Genomic DNA, 26,361 nt, shown 5'->3' with positions numbered 1-26,361 from the left:
AGTAGTTTTAATTGTAGAGGGATCGAGCAGCCCTAATTGAGGATGGAATGAAATTGTGACACATCTGCAAATGTAGAAGAAAAGTATGAGGGCATCAAATGGCCCAAAGCTCACCCAAAAATGCAAATTTTTTCTATTCATTCGAGGATGTGAGCATTGTTGGCAAGGTCAGTGTATATTGCCTATCTTCAACTGCCCTTGAGAAGGCAGTGGTGAGCCACCTTCTTGGACCACTGCCGTCCACGCGGTGTAGGTACACCAACAATGCTATTAGGGAGGAAGTTCCAGGATTTTGACCCAGTGACAGTGAAAGAACAGAGACAGAGCTCTAAGTCAGGATGGTGTGTGATTCAGAGGGGAAGATGCAGGTCGTAGTACTCCCATATGTCTGCTGCCCTTGTTCTTCTCGGGTGGTACAGGGCAGAGTGGAAGATGCTGTCGTGACCCTTGGCAAGTTGCTGCAGTGCATCTTGTAGATGGTATACACAGCTGCCATTGTACTCAGATGACAGAATAATGAATATTTAAGGTGGTGGATAGGGCGCTGGTCAAGCGGCTGCTTTGTTCTGGATGGTGGCAAACTTTTTGAACGTTGTTGGAGCTGCACTCATCCAGGCAAATGCAGAATTTCATCGCACTTGTCACGAATGGAAGTGAACCCCCCTTGTGAATTATGTTGCGCATTTGAGTATAATGTCAATCGCCATTTTATACAGCATGTTTTAAGTTTGAACTTCAGTGTTCTGATTGTCAAAATGGAGCAGAGAGGTCAGGTGGGACAGCCACTTGAAAGACAGAAATGCTCTACAGGGCCACAAGTGGTGCTAAAACTGAGACACAACAGAAGCTCTAATATCACCACGAGCGAGAGGCAGTAATCACTGCATGACCAGTTCATATTAGCATTGTTCATTTTAGATGCAGGCATAGGAATTTATAATGGAAAAAACTGACAAAATTATGTCAAACTAAGAAATTAAGTTTTGTCAACAGGAAGTATTTACGGATGGAACATTTTAAATATAATTAAGGCACAGATTCAAAGTTCGGGGATTTCAAATTAATTCTGCTTAATCTTGCAATATTTGCAGGGATTTTCCAGCAGTAATCTAACTTTATTTTACAAACTACAGCATCATGCTCAGAAGTTGGGGAAGGGTGGAAGGGTTGCCTGATGGAGAGAAAGAAAGGACATTCTATACTGCAATTGGTGCTTTCTATGTGAGTTTGGATATTGAGACACTTGAAGCTTATTTGCAGGTCGGTCTGGATCGATCATCCTGATTATATATAGACAATGCAATTTCTTATCCAATAAAAAAAATACTCATTTTGTTTTGAAAGTTATTACAAATGTTTTGGCTGCCACATAGCTGCTCAGCAACTCCACAAGTACATGCTGCAATCTGTGACTCTGTATGAAGAGTCTCATGCATGAACTACTATTCTGGATTAGATAACACAGATTTGCTGTACCATTTTTGACTTGAAGTACAAATCCAATCTTTGATTTGTCAAAACTTTTGTCAGTTACACAATCCATTTCTATCATACCTGCTTCATAAAAAACCTCCCAATGAGATTTTGGTGGCTCCTTTTGATCTGTAGAGCTGTTTCCATATTCGGGTTTGGTCATCTGTTCTTCTAATTCACAGCTGAAACAAACAAAAAGGTTGGTTATGCTCAAATATTTCTTCCAAATGTTAACTTCACAATTTTTCATTTAAACTTCTTGACAACCAAGTTTTTAAACATCACTAGTCACTGCACATAAACATATTCCCTTGTCTTCTGAGTGAGCTGTATGATGATGAAGACAGAAATGAATTGGTACCACCAGAGGGAAGAGAAGGACCAGAGATAATAGAGGTAGAAGTCAGTGCAGCGATCAAAAAGCAAAGAAAGCACCTGGAATCGACGAGATACCAACAGAATGCCTGAAAGCCCTGAATGATGTTAACATTGGGATACTGACAGACCTCTGCAACAAAACTTACAGAACAAGATTCATACCTGTGGATCTTATGCAGTCAGTGCTCATTAAGCTCCCAAAGAAATCAAAAGCCCTACCATGTTCACAGCACAGGACATTAAGTCTCATGAACCATGTGATAAAAATGATTTGAATAATCATTTTGGAAAGAAATAACCAGTCTATAGAAACAGAGATAGATGACAGTGAATCAGGATTCAGACCCAAGAAAGGAACAAGAGAAGTCATCTTTAACTTGACAGTAGTCATCGAAGCGCAAAAACTTGTCTAAGTATTCTTTATAGACTATGAGAAGGCATTTGACAGTGTCTACCATCAGAAAATAATGGAATGCTGAAACAAACTAGAAATTGACAGAAATGAGAAAAGGGTCATTCAGAATCTATACTGAAATCAATCAGCGGTGATGAGACTTGAATGCGGCTTGTGAGGCAGTTCCCAATCAAAAGAGAAGTGCTTCAGGGGCATATTATGTCCCAAAACTGTTCAACCTGTACAGCGAAGCTATCCTCAGAGACACAGAAGATCTACCAGGTTGCAACACTTGATACATGCAGATGGCACAGCACTGATTGTAAAGTCAGAAGAGGCACTGCAGGAAATTGTGAACAAAGTGAAAGTAAAAAGTATGGAATATGAATTAGGAATGAATGTGAAGAAAACTGTGACTATGGTGATAAGCAAAGACCTTACCTCGGAAGTGAAAAATGAAGTAAATGAGCAAATTATCAGATGATGGGAGATGTCATTGAGAGATCCGAAGGAGAATTGAGAAAGCCAAGACGAGCTGTCAGAATACAGGACTTGTCAACATCAAAGAAACTGACCCTGAATCTTAGGAAAGGAATGCTGAGGTGCTACAGTTTGCCAGTGTGATATGCCTTGGAGACATCGACAACAAAGACTATTGATAGGCTGAATGCATTCGAGATGTGGACATAATCGGAGGATGGTTTACACATCCTACAGATAAAAACACTGATGAGTAAGCGCTGGAAATGGCTGGCGAAAAGAGGAAATTAACGCAAAACATCAAACAAAGCAGGCTACAATATTTCGTTCACATCATTAGAGCAGAGGGTAGACAGAGACAATTATTGGAAGGAAAGATAGACGGAAAATGTAGGAAAGGGAAGCAGAGGAGAAAATGGGTGACTGATATAATGGACTGGATGCAGTTGATCTATGCAGAATGTTAAGGACAGACAGACAGGTGGAGATCCATGGCAGTCAACCTTCTGGCAAGATTACACCAATGACATTCTATATGTATCTATTGTATTTAGTCTTGCATACATAGATTGCAACACACCTTTCAAAGTGTGGCCTTGGAGCTTCACACCCCAAAAACATTAACCAGACATCACAACTGTAATGCATCACACAGAAGGCAAAAGATGATTGGCCGAAATATTACCAAATAAAACCAACTTAAAAAAAAGAATGTGGAAATTTTTATATCAGAGACATTTGACATTCCACAAATATAAAATTAGCTTTACAGGTCCAGTCAGGGTGTTTATGAAGTAATGATGAAGTTAGTAAGCCATCAAAAAAAATTACCCCTCAACTAAGTGTAACTTTTTCCAAAGGTATTTAGTGAGACGAATAGTCTAAGAGTGGAAGTTCTCAGCAGTTCAAAGATTTCCCCAATCACTGAAGTCTGGGGGTGCCTCAACAGTGCACCCTCTTCTTTAGAAGCCATGTTTCATCAAAAATGACTATTTATTGAGTGGATTGAAACCACAGGATAAGTTTTAAAAAGACTGACAGTATTTTTAAGTGGCCTAAAAAGCAGTTTGTAAAATGGCTGAACATTTACAGGACTTCACCTTGCAAATTACAAAGCTATCAGAAAGGAGCCTTAGCTTCGTTTAGACGAGTGTGAACAGCCCATTACCTGAACTCCTCAGGGGACAGTCAGACATAATCTGTTTATTCAGGTGGGTGCGGACCGGTCAGTTAAACTCATCACTTTAGACAATGGACCTGTAATGAGGATTTCCCAGCTTGCTGTGACCATATTTGGTAACTGGCTAGTTTGGGAATCGAGATTATGTGGTAGAAAGAGACTGTTTCTCGAGTGAAAACAGACCATGAGTGGATAACAAGAGAACTTGTGGTCCCTCTCTCTCTCCAGCCGTTGTGCGTGTGCCCTGCCTGTATATGACCAAACACCACAGGCAATATCTTCAATGTAAACCGAACAGCTGCTGACTTCAGAGGAAAAGACAGAGATTGTCTGTCAATACTGTAAACCGCCTCTGCGCAGAATCCAGGAAAAAGCACCAAACACACCCTGAAACAATCCAACGAATCACCCTACAGGATTTATATATGATTGACTTTCTTTTGGACACACAAACAAATTAACCTACCCTTGCTCCTTGTGTGTGTGTGTGTGTGTGTGTGTGTGTGTGTGTGTGTGTGTGTGTGTGTGTGTGTGAGAGAGAGAGAATCTCTTGGGTGCATGTGTGAGTTGAAGCGTTTATTATTTTCATCAGGTATGAAGAATAAGAAATGCTATTTCCTTTTCTTTTAAACCTTCCAAGAAAACTTGTCTGTGCATGTCTTTTGCAGGCACAGCACTTAAACAGTCAGTCACTCACTAAATTGGCAAGCAAACTCTTAAAATTAACACACCTGCTGCAGTCAACCAAGAAGTGGAATGAGAGGGGAGCCATTCTACCACTTCTCACCAGGCCGTAACACTCTGAAGAAGGAAGAAACACAGACAGAAACTTCTGGACTTGCATGTTATTTTGCGTGCGTGAGGACTCCAGAAACTGCTGACAGTTCGATCTGAGCTGAGCCAAGTTTTCATTGCAAAGTCCAGTCCATTGTTTTCGTGTTGATCTGAACACTGGTAGAATTGCACCTTCCCCTGCCCATTTCTTCCACAGTACCTTTTTAAAGTAGCTAACAACTGGATAAGTTGGAGTTCTGGCATGTAGCAGTAGAGGCAAAAAAAGTAGCTCAGCCTCATTATGTCTGACTAAACACTCAAAACTAGTGTGGTAATAACTAGCTCCTTTTAGTTCCATATCCACCAGACTATTCTGTCAGAGTAACAAAATAATAGAACACAATGCTACAACTTACTGACATCTAGTGGTTAGTTATCAACATGCAAGTACCATACATACCAACCCTGTTTCTTTTCATTCTGTAAAGCTACCAATTTCAGAGCTGTTTTCCCAAAACAGAGTAAAAAAAATCCAACAAAAACAATTCTAGCTGTCATATTACTCAATTCATTCTTCAAGGCGAATCAGAAAAAATTCAACCCGAACCAAAAGTATGAGGTAAAGGTCATTACAGCAGGAACAGATGCTGAAAGCAACAACCACACAGTACTAACAGCGCTTTCTGAAAAAATACACTGCTACGGAATATGTGTTTAAAAAGCAGAAATCTTATGACAAACATCAGATTATTGGCTGATCTGTTATGTTCAGTGTGACACATGTTACATTGTTGCAAGGGAGCTGCTTTTAGAATGTCGAAGAAGCATATCCACTGAAAGAACTGGAAACAAATTTGTCAGACTGCTTAAGGCAGGTTATAAATATATTTGCTCAAAACATGATCTACTACTTCTCCTTGAAACAGAATCCTGAAAAGATCTATAGAAGAGTCAGGCAAATATGCACATTTTAAAAGCTTGCATATTAACTATTGGTCTTGGAATAAAGGATTGCACATCCAAGTTCTTCAATTATATATTACCTAAATCCACAACTTTCATTCTTAAACATATTTTATCTTTGCATTCACCCATGATCTCCTGCCAGATCTGTGGATAGTCTAGTTTATAGTAAGAGAATAGTCTGCAGAAACCTGACAAAGCAGTTATTTTAAGGTAACCTTCTGCCTGCTTAGAAAAAATTCTCTTGCCGCACTATGCAGATTATTAAAAGTAGCTGGGACAAAAAGATTGCCTGGGCCTTGTCATTGTGAAGGAGAGAATGAGAAAAAGAATGATAGCAAATATATGAGTGGTACCACCTCAAAAATAGCATAGGTATAATCAATTCAACACAATGAGCTGTAAACTTGTATGTGACTATAATAAGAGCACTATCAGCAATGTTAAATATACAACACCTGTCTTCAAAATAGATGGTTATATCATTCCAGGTTGTCCATCTCTTAAATCACACAGTACTTTTGTATAAAGGCATGTTCAATTCTCTACTTCACTTAGTTCTCAATCAGAACTGAGCCAAATGGGAAGTCATTAGATGGAAGCTAGTTTTTTCCCCCCCAGCAGAGAAAACTAAAATGGGATAGGATCGTCTATCTGGTTAGTACCTTATAACATCAGGCAAAACCCAAAGACATCTGAAACGCCCTCTTGGCAGCAAACACAAGTACTGGCAAGCTTGAGGGAAAAAGATTAATGAACATTAAGAATTAATGCTGCTTCACTAAAAACAGAATTTAATTTGACTCGAGCCCTGGTGCCTCCTCTTTGACCATATTCTGTCCTTGACTACTCAGGTGCCACGTCACTGCATTGGCATAGGTCTACCAACTGATTTCCTCTCACTATATCAGTGAACTTGAAAAATTTCAACTATGGGGACAAGTTAGACATTGTTGATCAGAGTTTGCTGCGTTGTCAAATTAGCGGTAAATATATCAAATGTTGTACAAATATTTTATGCTCAATACTGCAAATACTTGTATATTAAATTAGGAATAGAAACTAATATTTTGAAACTAATATTTTGAATCCTGTTCGAAGGCTAAAATATTTTTCTTCATGCGCTAATTAAAAGTAAACATGAACCTGATAAAGCAGTCTGTTTGCTTCCGTTAAGAACTTATTAACCAAGCTATCAAAATCGCTAGTGACAACAGTTAGATTCAGTAATACCATATATTTTCCCCCACTTTAGAACAAAGAACAGTACAGCACAGGAACAGGCCATTCAGCCCTCCAAGCCTGCGCCAATCTGGATGCCTGTCTAAACTAAAACCTTCTGCACTTCCGGGTCCGTATCCCTCTACTCCCATCCTATTCATGTATTTGTCAAGATGCCTCTTAAACGTCGCTATCATGTCTTCTTCCACCACCTCCCCTGGCAGCAAGTTCCAGCCACTCGCCACCCTCTGTGCAAAGAACTTGCCTGGGCGGCACAGTGGCGCAGTGGTTAGCACCGCAGCCTCACAGCTCCAAGGACCCGGGTTCGATTCCGGGTACTGCCTGTGTGGAGTTTGCAAGTTCTCCCTGTGTCTGTGTGGGTTTTCTCCGGGTGCTCCGGTTTCCTCCCACAAGCCAAAAAGACTTGCAGGTTGATAGGTAAATTGGCCATTATAAATTGTCACTAGTATAGGTAGGTGGTAGGGAAATATAGGGACAGGTGGGGATGTTTGGTCGGAATATGGGATTAGTGTAGGATTAGTATAAATGGGTGGTTGATGTTCGGCACAGACTCGGTGGGCCGAAGGGCCTGTTTCAGTGCTGTATCTCTAATCTAATCTAATCTCGCACATCCCCTCTAAACTTTGCCCCTCGCACCTGAAACCGATGTCCCCTAGTAACTGACTCTTCCACCCTGGGAAAAAGCTTCTGACTATCCACTCTGTCCATGCCACTCATAACTTTGTAAACCTCCATGTCGCCCCTCCACCTCCGTCGTTCCAGTGAGAACAATCAGAGTTTATCCAACCTCTCCTCATAGCTAATACCCTCCAGACCAGGCAACATCCTGGTAAACCTCTTCTGTACCCTCTCCAAAGCCTCCACGTCCTTCTGGTAATGTGGCGACCAGAATTGTACGCAATATTCCAAGCGTGGCCTAACTAAGGTTATGTCCAGCTGCAGCATGACTTGCCAATTTTTATACTCTATGCCTGACCGATGAAGGCAAGCATGCCGTATGCCTTCTTGACTACCTTATCCACCTGCGTTGCCACTTTCAGTGACCTGTGGACCTGTACGCCCAGATCTCTCTGCCTGTCAATACTCCTAAGGGTTCTGCCATTTATGGTATACTTCCCGCCTGTACTAGACCTTCCAAAATGCATTACCTCACATTTGTCCGGATTAAACTCCATCTGCCATTTCTCCGCCAAGTCTCCAACCGATCTACATCTTGCTGTATCCTCTGACAATCCTCATCACTATCCGCAACTCCACCAACCTTTATGTCGTCAGCAAACTTAATCAGACCAGCTACATTTTCCTCCAAATCATTGAGATATACTACAAACAGCAAAGGTCCCAGCACTGATCCCTGCGGAACACCACTAGTCACATTCCTCCATTCAGAAAAGCACCTTTCCACTGCTACCCTCTGTTTCCTGTTAGCTAGTCAATCTTCCATCCATACCAATCTGTTACTCCATACATCACGAGCTTTTATTTCCAGCAATAACTTTTGATGTGGCGCCTAATCAAATGCCTTCTGGAAATTAAAGTATAGTGCAACCGCCTCTTCTTCTTCTTTGGCCTCCTTGTCTCGAGAGACAATGGGTAAGCGCCTGGAGGTGGTCAGTGGTTTGTGGAGCAGCACCTGGAGGTGGTCAGTGGTTTGTGGAGCAGCGCCTGGAGTGGCTATAAAGGCCAATATTAGAGTGACAGACTCTTCCACGGGTGCTGCAGAAAAAATTGTTTGTCGGGGCTGTTACACAGTTGGCTCTCCCCTTGCGCTTCTGTCTTTTTTCCTGCCAACTGCTAAGTCTCTTCGACTCGCCGCACTTTAGCCCCGCCTTTATGGCTGCCCGCCAGCTCTGGCGATCGCTGGCAACTGACTCCCACGACTTGTGGTCAATGTCACAGGACTTCATGTCGCGTTTGCAGACGTCTTTAAAGCGGAGACATGGACAGCCGGTGGGTCTGATACCAGTGGCGACCTCGCTGTACAATGTGTCTTCGGGGATCCTGCCATCTTCCATGCGTCTCAAATGGCCAAGCCATCTCAAGCGCCGCTGACTCAGTAGTGTGTACAAGCTGGGGATGTTGGCCGCCTCAAGGACTTCTGTGTTGGAGATACGGTCCTGCCACCTGATGCCAAGGATTCTCCGGAGGCAGCGAAGATGGAATGAATTGAGACGTCGCTCTTGGCTGACATACGTTGTCCAGGCCTCGCTGCCATAGAGCAAGGTACTGAGGACACAGGCTTGATACACTCGGACTTTTGTGTTCCGTGTCAGTGCGCCATTTTCCCACACTCTCTTGGCCAGTCTGGACATAGCAGTGGAAGCCTTCCCCATGCGCTTGTTGATTTCTGCATCTAGAGACAGGTTACTGGTGATAGTTGAGCCTAGGTAGGTGAACTCTTGAACTACTTCCAGAGCGTGGTCGCCAATATTGATGGATGGAGCATTTCTGATGTCCTGCCCCATGATGTTCGTTTTCTTGAGGCTGATGGTTAGGCCAAATTCATTGCAGGCAGCCGCAAACCTGTCGATGAGACTCTGCAGGCACTCTTCAGTGTGAGATGTTAAAGCAGCATAGTCAGCAAAGAGGAGTTCCCTGAGGAGGACTTTCCGTACTTTGGACTTCACTCTTAGACGGGCAAGGTTGAACAACCTGCCCCCTGATCTTGTGTGGAGGAAAATTCCTTCTTCAGAGGACTTGAACGCATGAGAAAGCAGCAGGGAGAAGAAAATCCCAAAAAGTGTGGGTGCGAGAACACAGCCCTGTTTCACGCCATTCAGGATAGGAAAGGGCTCTGATGAGGAGCCACCATGTTGAATAATAAAAGCAAAATACTGCAGATGCTGGAAATCTGAAATAAAAACAAGAAATGTTGGAAATGCTCAGCAGGACTGGCTGCATCGGTGGAGAGGGAAGCAGAGTTAACGTTTCAGGTCAGTGACCGTTCATCAGAAATGGCAAATGTTAGAAATACAGGTTTTAAGCAAATAAAGCAGGGATGGGGCAAGAGATAACAAAAGGCAAAGTGTTGACAGGACAGAGGGTCACAGAGAATAACTGACCAGAAGATCATGCTGCAATGGCAAACGTTAATGGTGTGCTGAAAGACTAAGCGTTGGTGCAAAGAGGGTGTTAACTGACAGAAAACTGAACAGCCCTAGCCCAAAGAACAAACATGAAAAAAAGTGGGTAGGCACATGGTTAAAAAAAATGAAATAAAATAAACAAATGAAAAATAAATTTAAAAAAAAATAACAAAGTAAAAAGGAGGGCCTGTCATGCACTGAAATTGTCTAACTCAATGTTCAGACCGGCAGGCTGTAGCGTGTCTAACTGGTAAATAAGGTGCTGTTCCTCGAGCTTGCACTGATGTTCACTGGAACACTACAGCAAGCTCAGGATAGACAAGTGGGAATGACAGCAGAATGAGGGTGCTGAAATGGCAAGCAACCAGAAGCTCGGAGTCATGCTTTCGGACTCAGCGGAGGTGTTCCGCAAAGCGGTCACCCAATCTGCATTTGGTCTCCCCAATGTAAAGGAGACCACATTGTGAGTAGGAAATACAGTATACTAAATTGCAAGTAGTAGAAGTAAATCGCTCCTTCACCTGAAAGGAGTGTTTGGGGCCTTGGATAGTGAGGAGAGGAGGTAAAAGGGCAGGTGTTGCACCTCTCGTGATTGCATGGGAAGGTGCCGTGGGAAGGGAACGAGGTGTTGGGGATAATGGAGGAGTGGACCAGGTTGTCGCAGAGGGAACGATCCCTTCGGAATGCTGACAGGGGAGGGAGGGGAAGATGCGTTTGATAGTGGCATCATGCTGAACATGGCGGAAATGGCGGAGGATGATCCTATGGATGTGGAGGCTGGTGGGGTGGAAAGTGAGGACAAAGGGAACCCTTTCCCGGTTCTGGGAGGGAGGGGAAAGGGTGAAGGTAGAGGTGCGGGAAATGGGCCGGACACGGTCAAGGGCCCTGCCAACCACAGTGGGGGGGAATCCTCGGTTGAGAAAAAAGGAAGACATATCAGAAGCGCTGTCATGGAAGGTTGCATCGGAGATGGAGAAACTGGGAAAATGGAATGGAGTCCTTACAGGAGGTAGGGTGTGAAGAAGTGTAGTCGAGGTAGCTGTGGCAGTCGGTGGGCTTATAACGAATATTAGTAGATTGTCTCTATCTCTGGGATTAGGCTGAGAAATCGAAGGGAAGGGAAGTCTGAGATGGACTATGTAAAGGTGAGAAGGGTGGAAATTGGAAGCAAGGTTTTTCAGTTCAGGGTGGGAGCAGGAAACGGCAGCAATATAGTCATCAATGTACCGAAAAAAGAGTTGGGGAAGGGGCCTGAGTAGGACTGGAACAAGGCATAACTAGGCCCCATGTGGGCACCCATAGCAACACTTTTTACTTGAAGGAAGTGAGTGGAGTTGAAGGAGAAGTTGTTCAATGTGAGAACAAGTTCAGCCAAGCGGAGGGTGGTGATGGTGGATGGGGACTGGTTGGGCCTCTGTTCAAGGAAGAAGCGGAGAGCCCTCAAACCATCCTGGTGGGGGATGGAGGTGTGGAGAGAGTGGACGTCCATAGTGAAGAGGCGGCGGTTGGGGCCAGGAAACTGGAAATTGTCAAAATGACATAGGGCGTCAGAAGAGTCACGGATGTAGGTGGGAAGAGACTGGACCAGGGGAGAAAAGATAGGAAGAAATAAGTTCAGTGGGGCAGGAACAGGCTGAAACAATGGGCATGCCAGGACAGTCCTGTTTGCGGATTTTGAGGAGGTAGAAACGGGCTGTCCAGGGTTGCGGGACTATGAGGTTGGAAGCTGTAGAGGGATGATCTCCGGAGATGAGGTCAGTGACAGTCCCGTGGACAGGAGCTTGATGTTCGGTGGTGGGGTCATGGTCCAGGGGGAAGTAGGAAGAAGTGTCTGAGAGTTGGCACTGAGCCTCTGCAAGGTAGAGGACGGTGCGCCAGACAACAACAGTACCACCATTCTCTGCAGGTTTGATGACAATGTCGGGGTTAGACCTGAGAGAATGGAGTGCAGCAACTTCAGAGGGGGACAGGTTAGAGTGAGGCGGGCAGAGAAATTGAGATGGCCGATGTCTCGCCGGCAGTTTTCAATGAAAAGATCAAGAGCGGGTAACAGGCCAGAGGGAGGGGTCTAGGTGGAGGGAGAATGCTGGAGGCGGGTGAATGACTTTGCTGGTCGAGGGGAGGACTCCTGGTCAAAGAAGTGAGCCTGGAGGCGAAGGCGTCAGAAGAGCTCAACGTCGCCCTGAGCGTGAAATTCATTGAGGTGGGGGCGTAAGGCGATAAAACGGAGTCCTTTGCTGAGTACAGAACGTTCAGCATCAGAGAGGAGAAAGTCAGATAGTATAGTGAATACACGGCAAGGGGTCAGATCAGAAGGGGAAGAAGGATCTGGAGGGGCATTAGTCCCCATCAGCTGCTGGAGCTTGCGTTCCTACACATGAAAGGAAGAAAAAAAGTTTTTTGTGAATGCGTCGGAGAAGACGAAGGATGAATGAAACTGCGGAGTAGAACAGCTTTGAGATAAGGTGAGGCAGTGCTTTGGAGAAAGAGGTCCAGTGTGTACATGTGGCGGCGCATGGCACTGAGTGTGGATCTCAGAACGCAGCGAGAACAGCAGTCTGAGGAACGCTGTATTTCTCAGAGATACCTGTAATGGTGGATTCAAAACATGAAGGATGAAACTTCAGTTGGAATCCACGTGGAATAAGTCGAAGCCGGAGTCAGTCACTGAGGAAGGAGATGTGGCTGTGAAAACGAGTTTTGGCAGACACTTTGTCAAACATCAGGAGGGAAATAGAAAGCAATGAAGGTGAACAAGGTAAAGGAGACAAATGAAAATCCCGTCGGAGAGAAGAGCAGAACTTCAAGATAGGCATTCCTGGAAGAGAAGTGGCAGTGAATTAAACACTAAAATAAAAGCAAAATACTACAGATGCTGTAAATCTGAAATATAAACAAGAAATGCTGGAAATACTCAGTAGGTCTGGCAGCAACTGTGGAGAGAGAAGCAGAGTTAACGTTTCAGGTCAGTGACCCTTCATCAGAACTGGTAAATGTTAGAAATGTAATGTAGAGATGTTAGCTTAACATCTGTCTGAGGGAAAATCTTAGAAGCTATTATTAAAGATGTTATAGCAGAGCATTTAGAAAAATTCAAGGTAATCAGCCAGAGTCAACATGGTTTTGTGAAAGGGAAATCATGTTTAACCAATTTATTGGAGTTCTTTGAGGAAGTTACAGGTGCTGCGGATAAAGGGGAATCGGTGAATGTATTATAGTTGGATTTCCAGAAGGCATAAGGTGCCACATCAGAAGTTACTGCAGAAAATAAAAGGTCATGGTGTAGGGGATTACCAGATTTTCATGAATAGAAGATTGGCTAGCTAACAGGAAACAGAGAGTCGGCATAAATGGGTCATTTTCTGTTTGGCAAGATCTAATGAGTGGTGTGCCACAAGGATCTGTGCTGGGGCCTCAACTCTTTACAATTTATATAAATGACCTAGATGAAGGGACTGAAGGTATGGTTGCTAAATTTGCTGACAACACAAAGATAGATAGGAAAGCAACTTGTGAAGAGGATATGAGGGGGCTACAAAGGGATATAGATAGGTTAAGTGAGTGGGCAAAGACCTGGCAAATGGAGTATAATGTGGGAAAGTGGGAAATTGTCCACTTTGGCAGGAGGAATAAAAAAGTATATTATCTAAATGGTGAGAGATTGCAGAGCTCTGAGATGCAGAAGGATCTGGGTGTCCTAGTGCATGAATCGCAAAGGTTAATATGCAGGTACAGCACTTAATTAGGAAAGCTAATAGAATGTTATCATTTACTGCGAGGGAAATTGAATACAAAAGTAGGGAGGTTATGCTTCAGTTATACAGGGCATTGGTGAGACCACATCTGGAGTACTGTGTACAGTACTGGTTTCCTTATTTAAGGAAGGATGTAAATGCTTTGGAGGCAGTACAGAGAAGGTTTAATAAACTAATAACTGGAATGGGCAGGATATCTTACAAGGAAAGATTGGACAGACTAGGTTTGTATTCGCTGGAGTTTAGAAGAGTAAGAGATGATTTGATTGAAGCATACAAGATCCTGAGGGGTCTTGACAGAGAGGATGTGGAAAGGATGTTTCTCCTTGTGGGAGTATCTGGAATGAAGGGTCACTGTTTAAAAATAAGGGGTCGCCCATTTAAGACAGAAATGAGGAGAAAGTTTTTTCTCAGAGGGTTGAGAGACTTTGGAATTCTCTTCCTCAAAAGGCAGTGGAAGCAGAGTCTTTGAATATTTTTAAGGCAGAGGTAGATAGATTCTTGATAAGCAAGGGGGTGGAAGGTTATCGGGGGTAGGTGGAAATGTGGAGTAATCAATTCAGCCATGAACTTACTGAATGGTAGAGCAGGCCCGAAGGGCCAAGTGGCCTGCTCCTGCTCTTAATTCATATGTTCGTATGTAACTCCCCAGACTCACTTTCTATGGAACCATGCTGACTGTTAAATCTTTTCTTTTTTAAAAATCTATAGAAACTTTTACTATCTGTTTTTATATTTCTAGCTAGCTTTCTCTCTTACTCCAATACTTCCCTCCTTATTAATCAGAGTCATTTTGTTTTTTTATATTCTGTTTACGCTTCTGACCTGCCACCCATCTTTGCGCAATTACATGCTTTATCTTTGAGTTTGATATTATCTTTAACTTTTTTAGTTAACCACAGATGGTGGGCCCTCCCCTTGGAATTTTTCTCTCTCATTGGAATGAGATTATCCTGAATGCCTGGTCAGCCAGTGCGGATAAGATGGGCTGAATCACCTGCTTCCGTTCTGTAAATTTCTATGATTCTATCTTAAAATACAAAATATTTCACTCCGTAGAATCAATTTCAACAAAAGTTTTCACTGATTGCACCGACGATTATTGTAAGTTTACAAAATGCTTAATACCTGAAACATACTCATTTCTGGAAGACTTAAAAAAAATTGAAAATCCAAAGACTGGTTTACTGGATCTCTGAAAAGTATGCAGACTTCAATACAGCATTAATATCTGAGGTTTCAGGATTTTTGATCCTTTTCATGAAGAAAAAAAGTATTTGGGAGATTGCATTTAAGGCTTGTGCTTTTAAACAAAATGAATTTGCACAAGTTATATAGGGCTACAGGCTTTGGAGAATGTGTATTAATGCCTGATCAGTCAGTCTGGGGGCGACCACACACTCAGCTTATTTCACACAGAAGCAGATCCATTAGCCAGGATCACCAGAGACAAGAAGGAATCAGTCACCTCATTTCAGATCGCCAAATATTCACATCTCGTACTGAGGACAACTCTATTCACATGGGACACATGAACTGTCTGTCGCGTGCATACTGGTGAATCCCTACATAGAAAGGTGTCAAAGACACCATTTCTCTATTTCCTGGGGTCAAAATTAACAGAGAAAAGGGAAACAGGGCAGGCATGGTTTTCAACAAAAGACTGAAATCGAAGTATGAGGCCCAGAGCTGGAAGCTCAAAATACAGTTGGCTCCTTTGCTCAATTAGTAGCAGTCAAAGGTAAGAGCAAAAGGATATTTGAGGGTTGGGGGGGGTGGATTGGGGAGAGAATTGTTTTTTGTTTAGAGAAGTGCAATTTGCTGTGATTGTTCTTTGGCATGTTCATTTGCTGTCAGTGAAATGAAACGGCTTAACAATTTGTATTTGGCCTCTTCTTAGGATTCACAATCTGCCTTCAAATAAATGAGAGAAGCAAATATGGAAAACAGAACATATCTAGTTCTGATCACAAGGGGGTCCTATAATTACAGCCCTGGGATACATAAATGTAGTTAGATTTTGGGTAGCATGACCATACCCCCTAAACATCAGATATTCAGACTGTTTATGGGAGCAAACAACACTGCTGCACCCAAGTATCTAAGGCAAACCCAAAACTTGTTAACAGACAAATGTTCATTAGAGCATTTGAAAGGAGAAAGGTTTTATTATATCGTGTATGGTATGACATACGTTTCTCTCACAATTACACATTCAGCTAATTCCAGATCTCAAATCAGATATGTTGGCAGCGAGGGAATATCACCACAGTACCTCAACATTAGCAAATTGCATATTTATAAATACAAGTGGAAAGCTCAATTAGCCACCCCCCACCACCCAAATCCATCAGTCTACTCTCAATCAGCAAAATGACGCAGGTATCGTCAACAGTACTAACAAACTGTACTTACTCACAAAAAGCCTGCTGACTGGTGCTCAGTCTGGGTTCCACCAGGACTACTCAGCTCCAGACTTCATTACACCCTTGCAATAAAGACCAACATGCCATTTGCCTTCCTAATAGCCTGCTGCACCTGCACGTTAACGAGCACCCCCATGTGTCTCTGAACATCAACACTTAACAGTTTTACACCTTACAAAAAATATTCTGCTTTTCTATTTTTACAACTGAAGTGAACAACTTCACACTTCCCTACATTATACTCCAGTTGCCATCTTGTCACCCACTTACTTAACCTGTCTATATCTCTTTGCAGCCTCTCCACATCTTCCCGCAGCTTACCGTTCCACCAAGCTTTGTATCAGCAAACTTAGATACATTACTCTCTGTCTCTTCATCCAAGCCATTAATATTGACTGTTAACTTCCCTCTGAAATAGCCTAGCAAACCACTTGGTTGTACCTACCCACAATGAAAAAGTATAATAAAACCAGATGGACCACCGACTGTAGGCCTAGACACTGGACACAACAAAGGCACTCCCAGCCGACCCTGCAAAATCCTCATTAACAACTGGGGACTTGTACCAAGATTGGGAGGGCTGTCCCACAGACCAGTCAAACAACAGCTTGACAGAATCATACTCAGAATAATAGTTATCAGCCAAAATCCCAGATTCCTAAATAACCATCTCTGTGTATGTCTTCTCCCACCAAAAGTACAGATCCACCAGAGGTGGTGGCACAATAGTTTACAGTTGGGAGGGAGTGGCCATGGGAGGCTTCAACATTGAGACCACAGACCCCATGAAGTCTCATGGCATCATGTTAAACATAGGCAAAGAAACCTCCTGTTGACCACCTACTGCCCTCCTTCAGCTGATAAGTCAGTACACCTCCACGTTGAACACCACTTGGAAGATGTTCAGAGGGTAGCAAGAGCACAGAATGTACACTGAGTGGAGTACTTCAATGCCCATCAAGAGTGGCTTGATAGCACTACAACTGACCGAGCCCTGAAGAACACAACTGACAGACTGGGCCTGCAGCAGGTGGCAAGGGAATCAAATGAGGAAAAACCTTGTCCTCACTAATTTATCTGTCACAGATGCACCGATCCATGACAGTTTTGCTAAGAGAAACAACTGCAAAATCCTTATGGACGTCAGACTCAGGACATCCTCCGTCATGGTGTGTATCACCAACATTACGCTAAATAGGATAGATTCAGAACAGATCTAGTAGCTCAAAACAGGGAACCTAAGGGTTGATGTGGGTCATCAGCAACAGCAGAATTGTATTCCATCACAATCTGTAGCCTCATGCCAGGTATATCCCTCCCTCCTGCATTATCAAGTCAGGGGATCAGCCCTGGCTCAATGAGGAGTGCAGGAGAGCATGCCAGGTGCACATGTACCATAAATGTGGTGCCAACCATGTGATGCTACAACACAGGACTTTATGCATGCTGAACAGCAGAATCAGCATGCTAGAAACAGAGCTAAGATATCCCACGAGTAAAAGATTATATCAAAACTGTGGTCCTGCCACAACCAGTCGTGATGGTGGTGGACAATTAAACAATGAACGAGAAGAAGCGGCTCCATGAACATCGCCATCCTCAATAATGGCAGAGACCAGCACATGCATACAAAAAAAAAGTCTGAGACATTTGTAACTGTCTTCAGCCATAAGTGCTGACTGGATGATCCACCTCGGCCTCCTCCTGAGGTCCTCACCATCACAGATGTCAGTCTTCAGCCAATTCAATTCACTCCACATGATGTCAAGAAATGACTGAGCACACTGGATACAACAAAGGCTATGGGCCCTGATAACATCTCAGTTGTAGTGAAGAGTTGTGCTCCAGAACTAGATGTACCTCTAGCCAAGTGACCCAGTAGAGCTACAACACTGGCATCTACTGGACAATGTTGAAAATTGCCCAGGTATGTCCACTGCACAAAATGCAGGACAAATCAAATCTGGCAAATTACCACCCCATCATTACTCTCAAATCATCAACGTGATGGAAGGTGCAAGTGACAGTGCTATCAGCAGCACCTACTAATAATCTGCCTACTGATACTCATTTTGGAAAATGCTAGGACAACTCACATTCAAACTTCTTTGCAGCCATGATCCAAACATGAACAGAGGAGCTAAATTTCAGAGGTGAGTTGAGAGTGACTGCCCTTGACATCCATGCAGCATTTGACCGAGCGTGGCATCAAGGAACCCTCATAAAATTGATGTCAGTGAGTCAGGAGAAAACGCACCACTGGCTGGAATCATACCTCGTACAAAAGGAAAATGGTTGTGGTTCTCGGAGGCCCATCATCTCAGCCCAAGATACACTGCAGAAATTCCCCTGGGCAGTGCCCTGAGCCCTACCATCTTCAGCTGCTTCAATCATCTGCCCTCCATCGTAAGGCCAGAAGTGAGAATGTTCACTGATGATTGCATTGTGTTCAGCTACATTTGTAACTCCTCAGAGAACGAAACAATCTGTGCCCACATGCAAGACATGGGCAACATTCAGGCTCGGGCTGTTACATGGCAAGTAACATTCACACCACACAAGTGCCAGGCAATGACCATCTCCAACACAAGTATCTAATCACGTCCCCCTGACATTCAACTGCATTAAACATCACCAAACCCCTCAGCATCAACATCCTGACGGTCACCAGAAACCTAACTGGACTATCCACATAAATGTAGTGGCTAGAAGAGCAGGTCAGAGGCTCAGTATTTTGCAGCAAGTAACTCACCCTCAGACTCCCCATGGTCTTTCCACCATCTACAAGGCACAAGTTAGGAATTTGTTGGAATACCCTTCACTTGCCTGGATGAGTGTAGTTCCAAAACAAGAAACTCAACATCATCCTGAACAAAGCTACCCACTTGACTTGTGCCCCATCCTCCACCACCACTGAGAAGTAAATAAAATAGTGCTCAGGTGAATGTCCATGGATCTTATTTAAATGGACTTCTAGAAGACATTTGATAAGGTTCCCCATAAGACAGACTGTCAGCTAAAGCTGTAGCTCATGGAATTGAAGGCAAATTATTGATCTAGTTAGATTGGCCAAGCAGGAGAAAGAGACGAGGGATAATTGGCAGGATGTGGCTAGTGACGTCCCACAAGGATCTGTGTTGCTGCCTCAGCTATTCACTGTGTTAACAACTTAGATGATGGGATAGAAAGCCACATATTTAAATTTGCCGATGACACAAAAATAGAAGGCATTGTAAGCAGTGTAGATGGAAGCATAAAATTACAAACAGCTCTTGATAGATTAAGTGAATGGGCAAAACTGTGGCAAATGGATTTCAATGTACACAAATATGAGGTCATCCATTTCGGACCTACAAAGGATAGAACAGGATACTTTCTAAATGGTGAAAAGCTAAAAACAGTGGCGGTCCAAGTACATGGATCAATAAGATGTCATCAACAAGTACAGAAAATAATCAAAAAGGCTAACTGAATGATAACCTTAATATCTAGAGGACGAGAATACAAGTGGGTAGAAATCATGCTTCAGCTATACAAAGCCCTGGTTAGAACATACTTGGAGTACTGCAAGCAGTTCTGGGCATACTTTAGGAAGGATATATCAGCCTTGGATGGAGTGCTGCACAGATTTACCAGAGTGGTACCTGACCTCTAAAGGTTAAGATGGGACAGATTCAACAAACTAGGATTGTATTCCCAGGAATTTAGAGATGATTTGATTCAAGTTTGCAAGATATTAAGGGAAACAGATAGGGTAGATTGGAAGAAACAATTTCTGCTAGGCAGGGAGTCAAGGACTAAGTGACATAGTCAAAAAAATAGAGCCAGACCTTTCAGGAGTGAAATTAGCAAACACTTCTTCATGCAAAAGGTGGTAGAAGTTTGGAACACTCTAACCCCAAATGGCAACTGATGCCAGATCAATTGTTAATTTTAAAACTGAGATTGATAGATTTTGAGATTCAAAGGTATTAAGGATATGGAGCCAGGTCACAGATCAATAATCTCATTGAATGACAGAACAGGCTCAAGGAGAAAAATAGGCTACCCCTGTTCCTATGTACCATGACTGCAGTTTGTACCACCTACAAAATGAATTGCAACAACTCACCAAGCTTTCTTCAAAAGCATCTTCCAAGCCCACACCCTACATCACCAAGCAGAACACGGCCAGCAGACGCATGGGACCTCCACCACCTGCAAATTCCCTCCAACTCACCCACCCTCCTCATTTGGAAATATATCGCAGTACCTTCAGCCTGGAACACATTCTACCTAACAGCACTGTGGTGCGCCTACACCACACAGACTGCAGCAGTTCAAGAAGGTAGCTCACCCACCCACTTTCTCAGGGCAATTAGGGATGGGCAATAAATGCTACCCTTACCAGCGACACTGACAACCCATGAATGAATAAAAAAGGTTAAGACTTCTCATACTTTGCTATCAATCCTCTCTGATGACCAAGATCTGCAATGCAAGTCTCTTTCTCAGCTCAAGTTTAAGCATGATACCTCAAGCAAGAAAAAGAGTAACTTAGGAAAAAAAGGATGCATGCTTTCACAGTAAAGAGAAAACACTGTGGGCATGCAACATCTTTCTCAAAAGATGAAAAACAATAAACAAAATATTTGTAGTAACACTTATCTACTACGTCAGTACACACCTTTTCGATATCTTATGCACTAACTGTCAAACTGACTACCCTCCAAAAGCTTCAAGTGCTACCAAGCACCAAGGTTTGTGTTCCACCAGGCTCCTGCCCATATTACACAATGGCCCAATGATGGACAAATGTGCTGAACTCAAGACGCGAGGTGAGAGTGATTCCCTGGATATCAAGGCAGCATTTGACTGTGTGGCATCAAGAAGCCCTAGCCAAACCAAGTCAGTGGGAATCAAGGGGAAAAACACCCCACTGCTTGGAGTCATGCCTAGCACAAAGGAAGATGGCGCTGGTTGGTGCAGGCCAATCATCTCAGCCCCAGGACATTGCTGCAGAAGTTCCTCAGGGTAGTGTCCTAGGTTCAACCATCTGAAGGTCAGAAGTGAAGATGTTTGCTGATGATTGCATGATGTCCAGTACCATTCACAATTCCTCAGATACTGAAGCAGTCAGTATCCATACACAGCAAGACCCAGACAACATTCAGACTTGGCTGATAGGTGGCAAGTAACATTCGCACTGCACATGTATCATCAATGACAATCTTCAATAAGAGAGACTCCAACTATCTCCCTTTGACAGTCAAAGGAATTCTCATCGCTGAATCCCCCATCAATATCCTGGGGGTTACCATTGACAGAAAATGAAGCGGCTACACAAATACTGTGGCTACAAGAGGTCAGAAATTGGGACTCCCCAAAGCCTGTCCACCAGCTACAAGGCATAAGTCAGAAGTGTGTTAGCATACTCTCCACTTGCCTGGATGTGTGTGGCTCCAACAACACTCAGGAAGATCAACACCATCCAGGACACAGCAGCCTGCTTGATCGACATTCCCTCCACCACCGACACACAGTGGCAGCAGTATGTGCCATATACAAGATGCATTGCAGCAATTCACCACGCCTCCTTCGACAGCACTTTCAAAACCAGTGACCTCTTCCGGGAACACCACCACCTGCAAGTTCCCCTCCAAGCCAAACACCATCCTGACTTGGAAATATATCACCGTTCCTTCCATCACTGGATCAAAATGCTGGAACTTCCTCCCATTAGCGCTGTGGGTGTACCCACATCAGATGGACTGCAAGTTAAAGGAGACAGCTCACCACCTCCTTCTCAAGGGCAATTAGGGATTGGCAAGAAATGCAGGCCTTGCCAGCGAAACCCAAATCCCACGAACGAATAAATAAAAATTGGCTGTGAAGCACTTTGGAACAACTCATGGGCCAAAAAGTTGGTAAAGCAAATGTAAATTCATTTTCACCCGATCGATATTTACCTTACAAATCTCTATCAAAACGTTTATACCTTACCTACACAATCTTCAGCTCAATTACGCAACCATCATCTGCAAAATATTATCTAAAGAGATACAAAATATTTACATAAAAGTAATATAATGGCGGGGAGAGGGGGAAACAAATTTGAAGACAGTACACCTTGTAATAATTCTTGGGATGAATGAAGTCTGCTCCTCCTCACTCAGTATTTTCTATGCAACTAATTTATTTGGTAACTCTGGAAATACAACCAACGAATTTAATATCTAAAATTAAAATTAGGAAAGGGCATGTGTCTGCCATTAAAGGTAACTACAAGTCTTTGTGTGTGTATGTGGAATCTGGGTCCGAGTGTCTGTGCCCCGGGTGATAAAGCACTGAATATTTTCACTCTGTCGAAGCAGCAACTGCCGATAATGTGCAGGGAGCCCCGGTCCTTGCAGGGCTGCGCCCACACACGGTGCCTGTCGACGCTCAGATCGATTCTCACCGCTTCGGTCGGAGGGTTTCAGGCTCGGAGCTGCGCTGTCCAGCACTTGAGCTCGTGACATCAGCGACAAAAGTAGCGCGCTTTCCTCCCAAAAGCTCAACACCGGTGACCGTTTTACCGATGGTAAACCAATCCTGTATTTGCTGCGCCACCAAATTCCTGATCATGGTGCATGAGCTACGGCCGTTAGGCGCGCACAGCAATCAGCTCGTAGATAGTCTGCGCATGGACGCCGCAGGGACAATTGTTCACACTTGCGCATGTGCCAATCTATTCGGCGTTGTTCGAAGCTTCTCACGTGACAGGGGACTTCACAGGGTCGGAGTTACTGAGAGGAGGAAGAGTAGCCCGTCAGATATTCCAAATCTCGCGACTTTGTTGTGAGAGACGCGATTTCACAGCCAAATTAGCCTCAATTGCGCTGTCGTTGTGAAATGTTGGTTGTAGTTTCGTTGGGTTAGGGGAAAACTTACACAAAAAATAATTCAGGACGAAATCAACAGTCACGTGGACAAATGTGAATTAATTAAGGAAAGCCAGCATGGATTTCTTCAGGGAAAATCACGTTTAACTAACTTGCTGGAGTTTTTTTGAGGAGGTAACAGAGAGGGTCAATGAGGGCAACGCTGTTGATGTGGTGTACATGGACTTTCAAAAGGCATTTGATACAGTGCCGCACAACAGACTTGTGAGCAAAGCTGTAGCTCATGGAATAAAAGGGACGGTAGCAACATGGATACGAAATTGGCTGAGTTACAGGAAACAAAGAGTAGTGGTTAATGGATGTTTTTCGGGCTGGAGAAAGGTTTGTAGTGGAGTTCCCCAGGGATCAGTGTTGGGACCCTTGCTTTTCCAGATATATATTAATGACCTAGACCTTGGTGTACAGGGCACAATTTCACAGTTTGCAGATGATACGAAACTTGGAAGCATTGTGAACTGTGAGGCGGATAGTGTAGAACTTCAAAAGGACGTAGTCAAGTTGGTGGAATGGGCAGACAGGTGGCAGATTAAGTTCAATGCAGAGAAATGTGAAGTGATATTCATTTTGGTAGGAAGTACATGGAGAGACAATATAGAAGAAAGGATACAATTCTAAAGGGGGTACAGGAGCTGGGTGTATATGTGCATTATTCATTGAAGGTGGCAGGACAGGTTGAAAGAGGGGTTAATAAAGCATACAGTATCCTGGGCTTTATTAGTAGGGGCATAGAGTACAAGAGCAAGGAAGTTATGTTGAACATGTATAAGACACGAGTGCGGCCTCAGCTGGAGTATTGCGTCCAATTCTGGGCGCCACACTTGAGGAAAGACGTGAGGGCATTGGAAAGAGTATAGAAAAGATTCATGAGAATGGTTCCAGGGATGAGGAATTTCAGTTATGAAGATAGACTGGAGAAGTTAGGAATGTTTTCCTTGGAGAAGAGAAGGCTGAGAGGTGATTTGTTTGAGGTATTCAAAATCATGAGGGATCTGGACAGAGTAGATAGAAACTGTTCCCACTCGTGAAAGGATCGACAACGAGAGGGCACAGATTTCAAGTATTTGGTAAGAGAAGCAAAAGTGACATGAGGAAAAACTTTTTCACGCAGCGATTAGTTAAAGTCTGGAATGCGCTGCCTGAGAATATGGCGGAGGCAGCTTCAATTGAAGCATTCAAAAGGGAATTAGACTGTTATATGAAAAGGAAGAATGTGCAGAGTTATGGGGAGAAGACAAGGGAATGGAACTGAGGGAAATGCTCTTTCAGAGAGCCGGTGTGGACATGATGGGCTGAATAGCTTCCTTTTGTGCTGTAACAATTCTGTTCCCATTTCAGCTGCGATGTGGTCGGACAGCAAATGTCGAGACCTCTGGGAGAATTATAAAGTGCAGAAAGCAGCAAAGCAGCTGTGCCTGACAGAGTGGGTGCAGAAGGTGGGTGTACGTGCGGAGAAGCAGGTGCAGGCGATGGGGGCCGGACTGGCTGCGTAACATTGGCAGCTCTAAGTCCCTGTGATAAAGAGCTGAGTTCACCAACCAGAGGCAGACTTCCAGATCGGCAGCCAGCAACATCAACACTGGCCGCCGAATAATAAACACTGCTTGGATACGGTGCTTCCCGTGTGTCCCGGTCCCTGCTCCAAAACTGGGTCCGTGCAGATTTTCGGCAACAACAAAAGAAAGTTTGTGTTTTAAGGGGCTTCTCACCCTCTGTGACTGGCTGTTTGCTTTTTAAGCTGCTGCTCTTTCAGGTCGGATCCCCGTTTTGAATTGACTTCTGATTCCACTCTGCCATTCCGTTCTTTAGGATCCTGAGTATATTGGAGCTCCTTTGGAAACCGAACCACACGATGTGGTTTAGTTCACAGTTTTACTGTGAATTAACTCTTTGGGCCCAATTTTTAACTGTGCAAATTTATGGGCTTTAAATAAGTTGAAGTCTCGTCTCCAGTCCGGGATAAAATGTGTCCTAGGCTGCCAAGGGAAGCAAGAGAAGAAATAGTGTGTTGTGTATTGTTGCAGTGTATTTCGAGTGTTGTTTAAAGAAATCTCAGTCTTCATAGGCTTGAAGAATAACTTATTTATTATTTGCATATAACTATTTATACTCTCCACAAGCCTATCCAGCTAGCACACTTCCTGCTGCTTCTAGCTTCTTCCAGCCCAAGTGATTATTACATCATTGTCACTACCGCGGGAGGGGTTACTCTCACTGTTCAAAACATTAACCCTTTCAGGCCCTTATACTACATCTCTGCGCCCCACCCCCCGGCCAAGTCTTTGTCCCAATCTATTTGATATATATATATATATATATCCACTACAATGGCCAAGATGGCTCCTGGGCTGGAAGCTCCCTAGGAAGCTCCCTTGCTGTTCAACTCTATCCATGGCCATCTGCTCCCATCCCTAACGTTTTCTCCCCCAATCTGCCCTCTTAAACTGTTTAAATTCCCCTGGCTCTTTAAATCAGTTCATTTTAGCCCTATCTAAAAGTTAACAGTTAGTTTAGTGTATGTTACCTGGGCCCACTGCCCTCCCCCAGCCACACCTGCTCTTTGTTTTTTCAATGAAATTGATCCGGATGAAACTGACGAGCACAGCTGCCGATACTTCAATCTCCGATCCTGCTGTCTTCACAGTCCAGAGTGTCTGCAGCCACGGCATGCGGTAAGTCCATTGAGGTTAAGAAGGAGCTGCGGGACCCGAGAGAAGTCCTGTGAAAAGGTGCCCCGAACACCCAAAACATCCACGAACGGCCCCCCCGGCCGCAACTTCAAAGCGCCCGCGGGAGATGGCTCGGAGAGCATCTGCAGCGCACTGTCGGCAATGCTGCATGCCTTTATTTAAACCACTGCAAAAAAAAAAACCCTTAGCAAATGTAATCACCTCGAAGTCTGCCAAATGATGCTTCACCTCCCGAAGGACGTGGATGAGCTTTCCGGACGTCGATGGTGGGCACTGAGGAAATGGCTTATTACCTGCACCAGATTCCACCCCCCCTGCCCCCCCTTTACCCCCCTTCCACCCCCCCCACCCCCGTCCCCTTCCCTGCTCCACCCTCTCAGCTCACCCCCTCACAACCCCGTCCCAGCCCGCCCCCCCCTCGCACCATCTTCACCCCGCACCCCCTTCCCCTGCACCCCCCCCCCACCCCCTCCCTCTACCCCTCCCCCTTGCATCCCCTCCTCCCACCGGCACCATCCTACACCTGTGTAGGGGCCCCAACAACCCCACTGCCTTGTGGGCATCTCGGGAGAGACCAAGGCTAAGGGAGTAAACCCTAAC

General features: G+C 44.1%; 1 protein-coding gene across 1 annotated transcript in view; it reads right to left on the bottom strand.

Annotated features, from left to right (window-relative positions):
* Positions 1-22,757, bottom strand: part of tdrd9 (tudor domain containing 9) — a 174,151-nt gene extending 151,394 nt beyond the window's left edge. The window contains 2 exon segments of the mRNA XM_068038305.1: positions 1,555-1,655; positions 22,591-22,757. Of these exon segments, the coding sequence (XP_067894406.1) occupies positions 1,555-1,655; positions 22,591-22,757 (268 nt within the window).
* Positions 22,758-26,361: the final 3,604 nt, after the last annotated feature.

Source organism: Heterodontus francisci, chromosome 9 (assembly GCF_036365525.1).
Source record: "Heterodontus francisci isolate sHetFra1 chromosome 9, sHetFra1.hap1, whole genome shotgun sequence".
NCBI lineage: Eukaryota > Metazoa > Chordata > Chondrichthyes > Heterodontiformes > Heterodontidae > Heterodontus > Heterodontus francisci.
This window is presented reverse-complemented; position numbering and strand designations above follow the sequence as displayed.